Genomic DNA, 16,257 nt, shown 5'->3' with positions numbered 1-16,257 from the left:
ACATACATACATACATCATCTAAACCGCTTATCCTTCTGGGTCGCGGTGGGGTGCTGGAGCCTATCCCAGCTGTCATTGGGCGTAAGGCAGGATACACCCTGGACAGGTCGCCAGTCCATCGCAGGGCAGACAGACAGACATACACAGTCACACACACACATTCACACCTAGGGGCAATTTAGCACGTCCAATCAGCCTGACTGCATGTTTTGGACTGTGGGAGGAAACCCACACAGACACGGGGAGAACAGGCAAACTCCACACAGAAATGACCCTGGTCACCCGGCCGGGAATCGGACCCAGGCCCTTCTTGCTGTGAGGCGACAGCACTACCCACTGCGCCACCGTGCCGCCCGTTACCAGAACAATACTCAGAAAAACTTCAGCTAACTCAAAATTTTAAGGCAGGTTACTCTTTTACATTAAAACACTGAATCACAGTTTACAGTGCAGGTGACTTTGTGATACAGTTATGCTACTAACATTCTCTGTGGCATGTATGAAAATGCCGAGCAGGCCCACTTCATCTTAACTTTGGATCGGGGTGATGAGGAAACGATCTGAGTGAAAGAGAGTTCATTAGGGACAAGGATGGCAGGAGCTTCAATCACAAAGACTGATCAGCTGGCTACAGGGTAGATACAGGGACTTAAGTGGAATCTGGGTTCAGATCTGTGTGAAAGAAGAGCAGCAGTTCATCAGGTGACTGAGAGTGTGAATGCAGGCTGTGAACAGACTGTGTCAGGAGGAGAGAGGAGTAATACAGTAGAGATGCAGTGCATAAACCCCTCATTAGACGAATGAACATGTGAGAGTTCAGTGGTGTGAAATCCAGGCCCTCGTCTACAGAGATGTGGAGAAAAGGGGAATAATTGATCTTTCATTATGTTCTCCACAAGTAAGAGAGTGCATGTGTGGCATGCATAGTACAGGCCTGAGTGCTTGATCCCTACAATGCAGGGGTCCGGTGGCTCTGTTATGTTGTGGGGGGCATTTTGCTGCCATTGTTTGGGTCTGTTTGTCTGCTTAGACGGAAGAGTCAATGCAAATCAATACAAAGTTATTCTGACACCTTTATCCAATGGTGAAACGTTTCTGTCTTGTTCTCCTGGGTGAAAATGCCCGTTCACAGGTCATGAGGGGTCACTCGATGGTTGGATGAGTATAAAAATAACAGAAATCATGTTATAGCCTTTAAAGTCAACATATCTCAACATAAATCAACAATTATAGGAAGTTTCGGAATGACATGTTAAGCAGTGCTGTCCACCACCAGCATCAAAACACCGATTGAGGGAATATCTTTTGGAGGAACGGTGTTCCACCCCTCCAGTACAGTTCCAGAGACATGAATTGAAGCTGTTCTGGTAGCTGATGGTTGTCCTACCCCTCACCAAGACATTTTATGATTTTACATTAATTTCTCACCCGTATATGTATATATCAAACCCTAAAGATACATAAAGCGTTTTTGTTCTAGCTTAATGGAAATTGCAGAGCGCAGTTACTTTTCCAGGACAGCGCTGCTCCCATGTTGATTTTTATGGCTTAGAGTAGGTGTGGATATGATTAACGGTCGGTGGAGTTCACTGTATGGGAATGTTTCTCTGTGCATTTATACTATTTGCTCTGCTGCATGTCAGCCAGGCGCCTCGTGCCAGTTTTATAGACACATAAATAGTGGTCAGCACATTATTAATGTATCAAAGCCGGCTGCACATTACATTTATTATGTAGCTTTGTGCATTTGTCTGCAAAGTGAGGCTTAGAATGTGCATGTTTATTACATCATTATAGCACTAGTTTAAAAAGGTGTTATAACATTGCTGTCCTTTTGTTTTTGTGAATGTGCGTATAAACTGGTAACACTTCATTGAAGGGCAGTGTTCACAATACAAATCACCCACAAAAGCCCTTCATGACAACAATGGAGCTGAATATACATTTATAAACACTTATTGTAATAGGAGCTAAATGTCATAAATGTTTGCCCACTGTGATGTGAAGTTGATGTAACACTTACAGTGGGGTTAAGAAGTCTGAGCCCACTGGTGAAAATGCTTCTATTTTGCATTATTTGCTAATTTAATACAAAGTTTTTCATTACAAATTATAATATCAGCATAACAATTTAAGTGAAAAGTAATTGTTTACATAATTTTCAGAATTTCGTTGACAGCGTGAGCTCAAGCTGACTTGGACTCCAAAGTCTGTGCAAAAGCCTAACATAAAAGCTTAACATGGTCAAATTAACAAATGTCGTTTTGGTTTGAACAGTAACCTAGAAATAGTGCAGAATTTCGAGTATTGCTTCGTTTTAATTGTTTCACTTTTTGTCTGTTTTAATTTTTTCAAGATTCTAAAACTGTCTATTGTTTATTTCTAGGTTTAAATGAAAAAAATACCAGATTTTCAATCTGGTCTCAGATGTTTGGACAGCAGATTTTTTCTGCCATTAGGTTGTGTCATGACATTGTCTGGGGAGAAGTGATGTATTATGACAGATGACTTACCTATTTGTATATCATGGTGACAAACAGCAATAATGTGACTTACCAAGTTGAGCTGGTGCTCGAGCATAAAATGATGACCTGTAAGTATCTCCTGCACTTTGACACTGACAGTTATGACACTGTAATGAATCACTATCCTAATTCAGAGACACTGTAATGACTGTAATGATGTTTTTGGTCCATATGTAACGTAACTGTCATTACAGTTTCATGACTTTCTTTGTCAAAGCCATCAATATACACCAAAAACATTCTAACCAGTCTAATAGACTTTTGGTCTGCTGCATTCTGTCAAAACAGCTCTGAGCCACTGAGGCTGGGACTCAGTGACCCCTGAAGGTGGCGCCCTGTGGTATCTGGCACCGAGACATTAGTAGCAGATCCTTTAAGTACTGTAAGTTGTGAGGAGGAGCCGCCGTAGATCTGACTTGTTCCAGCTCATCCCACTGATGCTTAATTGGATTTAGATCTGGGGAGTTTGGAGGCCAGAGCAACACCATGCTTTCAATGGTGGACAGGGGTTAGCATGGGCAGTCTGACTGGTCTGCAGCCATGCAGCCCCACATGCAGCAGGGTGCGATGCACTGTTTGTTGGGACACAGTCCTCCCGTAACCATCAGTAAACATTTCTGTGACTTGTAGCTCGTCTGTTGGTTCAGAGCAGATGGGATAGCCTTTGTTGTCCTCTCACATCAATGAGCCTTGACACTCTGACCCACTCATCTGACCAGCGTTTTGGCCAGTCCCTCAGGTCTTCACACCAGCCCATTTTTCTCATATCCAGCACATGGACAACGAGAACTCGCTGTTCACTTACCATTTGATATATGCTGGACTTACATGCTTCATTGTTATGAGATGGTCAGCGTTATTCCCTTCCTTGCTCATAGTGTTTTGCCTCTTCTGTGTGTCTTTGTTACAAAATAGATTTTTAATGTCGATGTATAAGAACTATATCAGGGTTTCTCAACCTGTGGGCCACGGATTACCAGTGGGCGGTGAAGCCCCCTTTAGTGGTCCGCGGGCCTGTACTCAGGGGGAGGCTGTAGTTCGCAGTGGGCCGGTAGAGACGTGTAAATAAAAACATCACAGTCACAGGCTAATTAAACGTCATCAGTTTGAGACAACGCAGCGAATGTGAACACTCCACCCATATTCCGGTGTGCAGGAAACAGCTGAACCAGTCCGGCAAAACCAGCGGGTCTCGGTCCGCTTCCAGCTGAACCCTGTTCAGTTCACTGCTGGTGAGAACGCATTTCCTGATCAAACAAGGGAATTCGTCAGTAGAGCTGGCTTTCCTCTTCAGTGCTTTACTGTCAGCATAATCTGCCTGTTTTAATGTCTTTGCAGACTCATTGCACTCATATCATTCCTGCAGCTCATAAAAATGACTGACGAGACTGAAAATAATATCAGCGTTTTGGCCGAGTATCAGCGACCTGAGTAGGTAAACTCAAACAAAGAAGCAGATATCAAGTAAGGTTTATCATTATTGTTGACTGTGACGACGCTTATCCAAAAGCCCGCTGAGTTTAGTGAGGTTTATTTCAAATGAGGCGCTGAAACCTTCAAAACCAAAGAGACTCCAGACCAAACAGTGACTCCTGTGAAAAAAAAATAATTTAAAAAGTTGGTTTTAGTTGTTTTGTGGGCCGCTATGCTTTACAGTCATAAACTGTGGGCCTTGGATTGGAAAAGGTTGAGAACCCCTGAACTGTACCATCAGCATTATGTCACTCTGAGGTACAAAGCCAGCTGTTATAATGTGTTAGATCATTTCACCCAAAAAAAGCATCATGACAACCTAATTTCATACACAAGGTGACAAAAGCAGGATTTATGACAGACGATGCCTATTGGAACAAGCTTTTATAAACGTTTATGTAGGTTTATGTCAGTTATTGTGAAGGACTTATGTTGGTGTCGTGAGGCTGTCCTGCAGTAAAGTGTTACGCTGTCTTTATTTGAGAGACTGGCTGAAATCCATGCCGTCTAAAGTGTGTTTTCTTGGTTAGAGGCTCATTATGATTCCATTTCAATAAGCTACATAGACACAAGACTCCATTTAACTTGGACTAACTTAAATATACAAGCTCCCGTCTGGTTCCCTGGAATTTTAACTGCATTCCAGCGAGGCCAGCCCATATATGGAGCGTCTACGTGTACTGAGAGCCTGAGAAGCACTGCTAGTGCTGCCAGTGAAACTCTCTGATCCTAAACAGACACATCCATAGACCTGTAGCATAAGTTCACTATGATGCCTGTGAGGTAAATATTATTGCAATCCAAAAAAAGAGTTCTAAACAGTCACTTCCTCTCCAGCTCACTAAAAGGAAAGTTATAGGCTTCAGTTGTTCTGGTTTTGTCCTGCTGTATCTTTGATGAATGTGTGTGGTGTCACAGCAGTGCCAGCACGGCTAACGTTGCTAAGATTGAGGAGATGGAGCGTCTGCTGAGGGAAGCGCAGGCAGAGAAGAACAGGCTGCTGGAGCACAGGGTAACACACTCCTTCCCCCATTCACCTTCTGTCTTCCATAACACAGAAATACCATTTATTATATACGGAAGTTTCTATTGTTTGTAAAAAAAACATGATTTAATAAACAATAATAAACACTCAGATATTCAATTCCACAATTGCTGTGCAAAAAAATGCCATTAAGTACAAGCCATTATTTTTCAGGAGATATTTAAGATAATCTGCTTGTTTAAAGAAGGAAAAAATAAGTAAAAAAAACAAGAGTTTCCAAAACTGGAATACAAAAAAATGATAAGATACAGAGAAAAGAGAGAGAGGAGGAAATCAAGCTCCACTCTGACTTCAGATCTGACAAAAATCCATCCTTCCATTCTGTCCATCCTTCCACTGAGAGAAGACGACCCAGCGCTGTGGGTCTGGAAGGATGTGCAGCTGTCAAGAAGCAGTTACTGAGAAAAGGAGACAGACCAGAGGTGCACGGCTCCAGTCCTGGAGGGCGTGTCCAGCACAGAGTAGCTGCCCTTCTCAAACAGACTCACTACACCTGGCAATTAACAGATCAGTGTAATCAGGTGTGTTGGAGCAGGTAAATCACCAAACTGTGCCGGACACCGGCCCTCCATGACTGGAGCCGGGCACCTCAGACAAAAAAGAATATTTGTACGTCAAACAAAGAGGCTGCTGGTGTTCTCAGAACAATAGACTGACCACCTCAGAGTCCAGATATTAAATCCAGTCCAGATTAAATATGTTTTCTGGTATTTTTTACCTAAAAATGAAGAAAAATTAGTAACTTGTACTTAATGGGTGTTTTTCCTAGAAAATAAAATAAATGAGGGGACTCACTTTTGCGCAGGGCTGGTTTTGCTTGATTGCAGTTATATAGTTATTTTGCAGTCGTTAGCTTTCACGAACATGTCGCTGCTGTCAGAACAAAACCTTGTATCTGCATTTTTGTTTTTGAGTTTTTGACATAATTTAAAAATGCCTGTGGCTCTTTACCTTGTGTGTAAATGTCATGATGAATGGACCAACAGAAACGACCCAAAATGACTTGGGAAAAAAAAGTGTGGTTCCATTGACTTACATTACAAGTAAAGGAGGTTTTTCCTTGTCCTGTAAAGTTACCATTTTGGAGATACAAGGTTTTGTTCCAACAGCAGTGATATGGTTATGTCACAACAAATCAAATAGGATTTGGGTGTGTTTTTATCCTTTGGTTTGTGGTGAATACACTGTTAGAAATAAAGGTTCTGTTCAGGTACATTTTTCATTCATCAAGGTACAAACAGTGTAAATGTTCCCTCAAAGCTCCAACAGTGGTTTTAAGGTCTGATTGTGAACCTTAAATAAGTGTTTCCAGGTGAAAAGTTCGTATTTGTACCTTTTCATAACCGAATGTTTTAAACAGAACAGTAAAATAAAAGCCTGGAGACGAGACGGGGTGTGTGGAGTCAGTACAGCTTAGAGCTGACTAAGTTGGTGTTATAATGCATTTAGAAGGCCGTGGTTTGTTTACCTGATCTCGTCAGTTGGGAACTAGTAACTATCAACAGTTAGCTAATCAGCCAGTCTGCCCACTTCAGGCTGGTATTTTACTGTTTGCATACAGTAAATGAAAAATAAAATAGTTGCAATAAAAATAAAATAAAAACTGCAGTTAGTTATATGACAATTAACTGTGAGCTAAAGTGGCTCATAATGCACATTTCAAATGTTTATGGTTACTTAAAAATGTAGCCTGAGTAAGAATTGATCTTAATGGGGTATTTTCACATAATACTGTATATAGTCATGTAGTTAATTAAGGTTTCTTATGTAGGTTGTGAATATATTTAATAATTAACGCACGCTTACTGTTAATAAAACAAAATGTGTCCTGTACGAAGGTTGTGGCATGTTTTATATTTTACGTTTTTTCCAAAATGTTCTCAGCAAATAAATAGAAATTGTGCCCTAAAATTAGCAGAAAAAGCCAAATTTTGCTTATTTTCACTTATGAAATCATTTTAATTTGTAATTTGATAAGGGGTGTTCAAATGTTTGCATAAGCATGAGTTTGTGTGTGTGTGTGTGTGTAATTTTGTTCTTGTAGTGCTATACTTGTGAGGACTCCATGTCCTCACCATGATAGGACTATATGAAATTTTTGCTCAAGTGAGGACATTTTGCTGGTCCACACTTGAGCATGTGTTGTTTTCACCACAACTACGATTTTTATTTGAAAACTAAAAGAGCAGAAAAATTGCCTTTTGGATACTGAGGTTAAAGTTAGGGTTAGGTTTAGTATTATTTAGCTACAGTAACACAAAAATCAATAGAAGTCTATGGGCGTCCTCATATGCATAGCAAGACAGTGTGTGTGTGTGTGTGTGTTAGATCCTCACAGTGCTCCTCACACAGTGTTGGTTTTGCTGCAGGAGCGAGAGATGGACCAGCGCCGGCAGGCTCTGGAGGAGGAGAGGAAGAGGAGAGAGGAGCTGGAGAGGAGACTGCAGGAGGAAACACACATACGACAGAAACTCATCGAGAGGGAGGTGAAGCTCCGGGAGAAGCAGAGAACACAGGTGAGAGGAGAACCAGCAGAGCCGAAAAGAGACTGAGCTGAACAGCAGGACGGTCAAATAGAACAAAATGGCAAACGCACAAACACGTGCTGGTCCTGTGAAACTTCACAGCTTTCAAATAATAACAACACAAAAGTGGAATTAGACGTGTCCTGAACGATGAGCAGCGCTGTAGATGATACTGACATTACTGAGAGAGAATGAGTTACTTTAAAAATCAGTTTTCCATATTTCCAGATTCTACAGCAGCAAACTGGTCTGGCAGAAAACTCTCTCACTTATTTCTACATAAAATTCTATAGTTTCAGATGGCTGAACTGAAGAGTAACATTAACTAAGAATAATTAAACGAGCCGTTTCATTCTTCATTTTCTGAACAATAGATGCAAAATGTTAAAATGCATAAAATATATATATTTTTTTATTGAACTAAACTAGTAACTAAAACAGCTCCCCCTTAGCTTTTGTGTGAAATAAAGGCCTTTTAAAATTCTTAGGATGTTTATTTCTGTGGATTATTTAGAGCTATAGGGCCGTTCACAAATAATCTCACAAACGGCAGTCGCTGAAGTCTAAGCATGACACTCCAGTATAAAGCCTTATTTTGAGGTACAGGAATCTTAGCAGATCATAGCAGAATATAAATGACGGTCAGTTAGAGTCTTTAAAATGACCTGAAATTATAATTATTGTTGATGAGGGATCTTAAAAGAGCTCTACCAGATAAAAGCTCAGAAAAATCACCTATAATCTATCATTCTGCTTCATAAAACGGTGCCGTTTTTCATGTTTGCCTTGAGTTAAATGATGAAATCACTGAAAGTCTCTTTTATATATTGAATTATATGACTTAAAAAACAGACATGTAATCCTAAAGAAATGGACAGTCAGTTTAATCAGATTACATTACTTTAATACAGTAATCCTTTGGATCAGGTTACAGACTATATTTTTAACAGGTAATCTGTAATCTGCACCAGAATAGGTTTATAAAATAACAGCCCTGCCGAAATTTTGCTTCTTTCATTTGCTGCTGAAGCTACGAAGCTTACATTGCTAACAAACACTAGGAATCAAGTCACCCAAGTCTGTCCTGTAAATACATGCCCAAAACTTCTCTCAGCCCACTCAAACCACGTCCAGCTCTTCATTAAGGTCACTCAGACTTGTCAGTGTGGTTTAGAAGACAGTATGACTCACTGTGAACTATAAAAATGACCACCCTCTCTGTGTGGTTGAAAGCTCTGGGCAGCCACTTCAGACAAGAAGTGTTGAGCTGTTGTTTCTACTTAAAAACATATTTCTTCACTTAGAAGATTCACAATGAACAACGAAGAGGAGTCAACATAATTAGGCAACCTGTCTAAAATGGCTGACTGCAGATCAGATACACATCAAGTTTTGTGTGTTTCTGTGGTCCACAGTAAATCATACTGTGTCCTAAACAACATGGACAAGTCTGCACAACCTTACTGAAGACCTGGATGTGGTCTGAGCGCGTTGAGAGAGGTTTTGAGAAAAGTTTTCACAGAAAAGATTTCAGTGACAGACAGTGTTTGTTAGCTATGTTACCCTTGTAGCTCCAGTACTAAACTAAAGAAGCACAGTTTGGACCCCAAACATGTCTTGGCTGATTGACGACATCTGGGTAAGTGGAAAATTCAGTAAATACATTTTTTTGCTGAACTATTCCTTTAAATAACTTTTGAATGGTGGTTTATGTGTGTATATCAGACCTATGTAGCTATTTATTTGCTAATGATCGAGTTTGATTCCCTTATTACACACACACACACACACACACACACACACACACACACACACAGATGAAAGACTAACCAATAGCTTTAACCCTCCAGTCTCGTCCGCTGACCCGTTACCTGCCAGTGAGGAAGGACGACTTTGATCTGCGGGGTCATGTGGAGGCAGCAGGTCATCATCCTGACACCTGCTATCACCTGGCCATCACTGACAAGACCTGCCGAGGGTTCCTGGTCAAGATGGGGGGCAAAATAAAGACCTGGAAGAAGCGCTGGTTTGTCTTTGACCGTAACCGCAGGACCCTGGCATATTACGCAGGTTAGTGTCTGCCTCCTCTCTCTGCCTCTTTTGTTTCATTATTAAAATATCATGTGATGTGTTCTTAGCGCTGTATGGTACAGCAGGATTCCATACATCAGCGTTCCCCAGAACTGGTCCTCACTGAGGCCCTTCACTGAGTACCGTGTTCTCTTTGTTCTAGCACACCTGATTCAACTCATTTAATGAACAATCCCATTAAACGTGTCAGGCTCCAGTCCTCGCGAGCCAAAACACTACAGTCTTCAGCTCACTGCCTCATTAAACACACCTGATTCAGCTCATCAGCTAATTAGGCCTTCATGAACCGCATTCAGAGCGTTAGATGAGGGTAAACGCTGATCTCCACAGCACTTCAGCCTGGAAGGTCCTCAGTTTGACATGCTTGCTTTAAGCAGACTTCAAAATGTGGCCTCAGGAGCCCTAAATGTCAACCATACATACAGTTTTATGCATTAAAATGTAAATTACTTGATTAATAATTTTTTTCTTTTGCATTGTCCTAACCATGCATGCACAGAAAGCCCTAGTGGTAGAAAAGTGTAAACGCAGGTAAACTGATTTTGAGATGCCCAAACTCCTAATAAACTCCTTTTAATGACCGAATGATTGGTGAATATTGCGCTTATACACTGTAAAAAATGTTTCATCACTTCCACTTAAAAAATACTTAATGTAGCAACAAGCAGTGAACTTGACTGAAACGAATCAAAATAAAATAATAGTAAAAGCAGTATTTCATTGATCAGCCCAAAGATGAGGTACAAACAGTTGATAGATGACAGTTAGATTTAGGCTGGCAGTAAATGCAAAGTAATATACTGTAGCAGACAGATCTAGAAGTTGAATGTGATGATGTAGACAGTGGCCAACCTCGCCTTGCTTATTGTGTTTTAGCTTTCAGTCCATAGAAATGCAACATAAACAACTAAAATATTAATATTAGAAGAAATTACATTTATTCCAGTTATCTTTTAGCATATAGAAATTCAGTCAACATTAGAAAGAATTTCTTTTTTGTCTTTTGCCAATTTATTTTAATGTAAGGAACAGTTAACTAGTATAAATTCAGTTTTAATATGCAGTAATTGATTTGTCAGACGTTCATGCTTGAATTGAACCATTACAGAGATTCTTATATATTAGAGTGGAAAGCTGTGTTTTCACATGTTCCATTAAGCTTTCCATGTGCTTCGTTGGGGACTTTTAAAGGGAAGTTGTTTACTATATACAACTATTTCAGTGTGTAGGGTTTATCATTGTTTATTATAGCTGTGTGTAAGCTTGCTTGATACGGGTGGTCAAAGATTTAGAACATGTTCTATGCATGCTATGCACCCCCGGATTGGCGATCTGCTGTAAACCAACCGTGGCTTATTAAACATGACATCATGTAGGCAGAGACTAATCTAAACCACTAGGGGGCAGCATTGAGCTTTGCCCTCTAAAGAAAGATGGAGAACACTGCAGTGGCGCATTTAGACCTACAGTTAGCTTGTGACATCTATAGATCTGAGAACCGTATATATGTTTTAGAGTTTATATGGTTATTATACAAGCCCTTGCTATGAACTGCTCTGTTTATTGTTTACATCTATAATCCCTCTTAGCAGGTCTTCAGGATAAGATGGTAATTCTGCTTTCCAAAAATTGTGGTCTGATGTTCTCTCTAGATAAACATGAGGCAAAAATGAAAGGTGTCATCTATTTCCAAGCCATAGAGGAGGTGTACTTTGATCACCTGAAGAACGCACACAAGGTGAGCTTCACGCGAGGATAGACTGATCGTATTAAAATAACATTATAGGGAAGACAAGATAAGATTAGCCTGTCGTTGTCACACTGATGATGTTGTTTGTTGTCTTCTCTCTGACGTGCATGCGCTCAGAGCCCGAACCCCTCCCTGACGTTCAGTGTGAAGACACATGATCGGGTGTATTACATGGTGGCTCCTTCCCCGGAGGCCATGCGGATCTGGATGGATGTGATCGTCACGGGAGCGGAGGGTTACACGCACTTTCTGGTGTGAGCAGCAGCTCCGAGACCGCACGACGGCATCATCGGGTTCATCATGGTTTGGATCAGCCTACTGAACGGGCATGCAGCTTGGAACTGGACAGAAACCTATTTCCTATAGTTCGAGGCAGCCCTTTCTAATTTCGTCTGACATTATGATACGTATTTATACGTATCGACGTTATAATTGAGCAACTGAGCAGCCACTGAAAAGTACTGGAAGTGTTGTTGCCTTCTGTCTCCTGGCTTTTCCTTTCAGAGGCTGGAAAAGACCCATTATCATAAATCCCCAGACCTGAATCTTTCCCTGAACCTGCATATGCTGACCCAGTTCTCTGAGTCTCAGGGTGAGACTCTAGACAGATCATTCTTTGTGACACAGATATGGTGCTTTTGCCCTACTTTGCTTCTTTTAATGAGCGATTCATGAGCTGTAGGTGGCCACAAATTGGATATACTTCAGAAGAGGTATAGGAAGACCGCATTGGTCACGAGCTCCAAACCCCAAATGTGCAGGCAGTCTGATTGTTGTGGTCAGTGTATTACTCACTGTTTTAATAACTAGGAGCAACATCCACATGTACTGCTTCATCCTCTTGCTACCAAGAAAGGAAGCGGCTTTTTTATTATTCTATTTTAGTCTTGTATAATTTTGTCAGTCTCAGCCTTTTCTCGGTCTTTATAGTGCCTTCATGTTCCAGTGTCAGTGTGCTGACATGGGAGTTTGACTGAATGAGCACCCTGTATAAAAGATTTTCCCAATCCTAGTCCATTTTAACCTCATATAAGGCTCATTAATATGCTCCCGAGTTAAATTAGGCATGTCAGAAGCAGGGAAAACACTCAAATCTAGAACTAGGATTACTTTTACTGATGTAGAACCATGCCAAAGCTCCAGTGTGGTACCAGTAAAGCCTGTGAAGGATGGGAATTGTTCATCCTCTGTGCCTTTGCTCAGGAACACGAGACCAAAAAACACAACACCAAAGATACAACGACCCTTTTCTGTCATTGGTGAAACTGTAATGTTTCACCATCACCAGCAGAGGGCTGCACTAAAGGGCTATTTGCACAGTTCTTTTTCTAAAGCTACCCTGTGTTTGTAGGCTTGTGTTTATGCAATGAAAGAATGCATTTGACCACAGTCTCGTTTATAAAAAGTCAGTATTGCTCTTTTGATATTTTGTTTTAATGATTAGATATGCATGTAAGGTATAAGAAATGTGGTTACTGTATTTTTTGTTTGTTTTTCCAAATGACTGATCTGAGGTCTTTAGAGATTCCCTCTCATAAGGGTAACAACATGAGCTCTGAGGTGAGCTCACTAACGATAACGACAAAATAATAATCGAGGCGAAAGGGATGTGCCTGCTGGTCGAGTCTTGACAAAGATGGATTATCACAACACTGTCGTTTGACAGCAGCACGAGGCCAGATGGAGTCGGGCACTTGTTGTCATCAGCAGCTGAAGTGTTTTGGATTAGTGGCACTTCCACTGTCAGTTTCAGTGTCTCAAAACTGCTTTGGTTGAACTTATTTATCCACAAAATAACATTCATATGAAAGAATAGGATCGGACACGCAAGTGGTCCAAACTGTAGTTTGGTAGTAATATATATTTCCAACAATTCCAATGCAAAGAAAGCTACCTGCACGGTAGATTAGACAGTATTATGGAGCATATCGACCATAAAAATGTGTAAGGGTGGTGTTTGAACAGGATTTTATGGTACTGGCTGTTGCCATAGGCCTGACTCACTGATATGCCTCTACTCTGACAAAGGTATTACATAGACAACAGTATATATATGTCTTTAATTATTTAAAATGTATTACAGTATTTTTGTAATCAATTTTGTATCTATTTTTAAATGCTTCATTATTTTTTAAATGACCTGAAAATATTTTCACTAGTAAAGAGCTGATGCTCAACTGAAATATAATCCATAATAAAGCCCTATGCAACTGAAGGAACCATGGTCTGTTATTCTGTCTATATTATATATATAACATTCTGACCACCTCCTTGTTTCTACACTCATTGTCCATTTTATCAGCTCCACTTACTATATAGGTGCACTTTGTAGTTCTACAGTTACAGACTGTAGTCCATCTGTTTCTCTGATACTTTGTTAGCCCCCTTTTACCCTGTTCTTCAGTGGTCAGGACCCCCATGGACCCTCACAGAGCAGGTACTATTTGGGTGGTGGGTCATTCTCAGCACTGCAGTAACACTGACATGGTGGTGGTGTGTTAGTGTGTGTTGCGCTGGTCTGAGTGGATCAGACACAGCAGTGCTGCTGGAGTTTTTAAACACCTCAGTGTCGCTGCTGGACTGAGAATAGTCCACCAACCAAAAATATCAAGCCAACAGCGTCCTGTGGGCAGCGTCATGTGACCACTGATGAAGGACTAGAGGATGACCAACACAAACTGTGCAGCAGCAGATGAGCTATCGTCTCGGACTTTACATCTACAAGGTGGACTGATGAGGTAGGAGTGTCTAATAGAGTGGACAGTGAGTGGACACAGTGTTTAAAAACTCCAGCAGCACTGCTGTGTCTGATCCACTCAGACCAGCACAACACACACTAACACACCACCACCACGTCAGTGTTACTGCAGTGCTGAGAATGACCCACCATCCAAATAGTACCTGCTCTGTGAGGGTCCATGGGGGTCCTGACCACTGAAGAACAGGGTAAAAGGGGGCTAACAAAGTATCAGAGAAACAGATGGACTACAGTCTGTAACTGTAGAACTACAAAGTGCACCTATATAGTAAGTGGAGCTGACAAAATGGACAATGAGCGTAGAAACAAGGAGGTGGTCAGAATGTTACGCCTGATCGGTGTATAATAATAATTACAAATGACTTTCATTCATTCATTTATTATTGTTAATCATGAAATGCTGGAGTCATTGGGAACGGCTCCAGCTTTTGTGTGTTCATTTTGCACTACATTACATAATGAAGACGACTTGGCTGTGAGTCTGATGTTTCATGTTATGAGTGGGTGAGCGTTGCCGCTCATGCTCACGTGTGGTTGTATGTAGTTGTCATGTTTGGTTAACACATGGTTAGTCAGCCATTCACATACTCCCTCACAAGCCCAGCAGCGACCTCATAAAACTGTGACCCAATTAATTCATTAGAAACACAATTACTGCTGTCTCCATCTGCCACACACTAACCAGCCCTTTCTCTCCGGCGCCGCTTCAGAAATTTCTAGCAAAATAAATCCAGTAATGTTTTTCTTAACATCCAGCAACTGTGAACTTGGTGTACTTTGTGTAGGTAATATGAGACTCTTTTATTATCCTTTACGTCGGGGCCACACCCCTCTTCTTTTTCAGCCTCCTATTGGTTGACCTTGTGCGGTTGCCATGGAGATTTTTTTTTTCAGTGGAGCATGGATAATTAGACAAACATGCTGATAATAGAGTGCATCTTTTCACTAGGGGGCATATACACACACACACACACACACATAGGCTGGGTTCCTGACTCACTCATTTTGACCCCCTGACCTGTTTTTGCGCTAGAAAATTGTTAATGCAAATACAGTCTGTCTGGGCTGGAATGGGGAGAATGGTGCACTGGTGCTTTACCAGTTATATGCCTGCTCAGCATTTAAAGGGTGAAGATTTCAAATGTTTCTGGTGTAAATTAACAGCTTGAATTTTTACCTCTTGAATTGATTTTGGTTTTAAAAAGTCACCCATGTCAGTAAACGTGAAAACACCGTCAGCTCTGCGGGGAATTTCAACGCGGATGGCTGTGAATGTGAGCATATGCTGATAATGTTAACCCTTGCAGTTAATCCTGTAATTTCATCCATTGCACTTGTGTGTCTGTGTGTGTGTGTGTGTGTGTGTGTGTGTGTGTGTGTGTGTGTGTGTGTGATGGAACATGAAACATCTGCTGCTATTAGTGCTCAGCTTGGGTTGAAAATCCTCCTTAACACACGCATGCAATACTAACTCCTGCCAGTTCCAGCTGTCACACGCCGACCACACGCCCACTCATACACAATTTTCACACAGGAAAAAACGTGTAATCCCCCTTAATGTATTTGCCAACCATCGCTATTCATTACATAGTATTCAGATTACAGGTATGTTATAAAAACAGGGAGATTTCAAGCTTTGTGATTGTTTTATTCAGCCACGTTTCAGTTCTTGCTAACTTTTGGAGGCAACATGGAATCACTCCACCAGTCTCTGTTGTCTCACTGGTTGGGGTAGCAACAGCCAAGCTGTGTCAAAGCTACGTCAAAAGGTTTGTCCCCTGCTTCAACATGTATAGTGTGCATTTTTAAGAGCAGCACAAACTGGACTAAGGTTACCTGAGCTGTATGTGAAGTTTTAGCTTCTTTAAAAAGAGGCAGTGAAACTCTCTGCCCTCTCTGTTCCCATCACGGAAAGTAGCCCACCCAGGTTTGGCAGACAACTATGTCACCAAAAACGTTGTTTCCTAAATCAGCAGCTTTCCTGTTTGCCTTGTTTACAGATGTTTGGTGTGATATGTTTTAAATCATTTTTATCATGACTAAAAAAAAGTGATCCAAATGCAGCGTTACATTATGGTAACTCAGTCTG

At 41.0% G+C, this 16,257-nt stretch overlaps 1 protein-coding gene across 6 annotated transcripts in view; it reads left to right on the top strand.

The window, feature by feature from the left end:
• The window catches only part of phldb2a (pleckstrin homology-like domain, family B, member 2a), a 55,419-nt gene extending 41,794 nt beyond the window's left edge, over positions 1-13,625 (top strand). For 4 of the 6 annotated variants that reach the window (XM_036595375.1, XM_036595370.1, XM_036595372.1 and 1 more), the window contains 5 exons: positions 4,918-5,011; positions 7,414-7,560; positions 9,420-9,639; positions 11,313-11,398; positions 11,528-13,625. In XM_036595375.1, the coding sequence (XP_036451268.1) occupies positions 4,918-5,011; positions 7,414-7,560; positions 9,420-9,639; positions 11,313-11,398; positions 11,528-11,668 (688 nt within the window). In that variant the 3' untranslated portion in view covers positions 11,669-13,625. The remainder of the gene's footprint in view (positions 1-4,917; positions 5,012-7,413; positions 7,561-9,419; positions 9,640-11,312; positions 11,399-11,527) is intronic. The other 2 variants (XM_036595374.1, XM_036595376.1) reach the window with 1 other exon arrangement.
• Positions 13,626-16,257: the final 2,632 nt, after the last annotated feature.

The sequence above is a fragment of the Colossoma macropomum genome, unplaced genomic scaffold, assembly GCF_904425465.1.
Source record: "Colossoma macropomum unplaced genomic scaffold, Colossoma_macropomum, whole genome shotgun sequence".
NCBI lineage: Eukaryota > Metazoa > Chordata > Actinopteri > Characiformes > Serrasalmidae > Colossoma > Colossoma macropomum.
The sequence above is the reverse complement of the archived record's forward strand: the minus strand, read 5'-3'. Positions and strand labels throughout refer to the sequence as shown.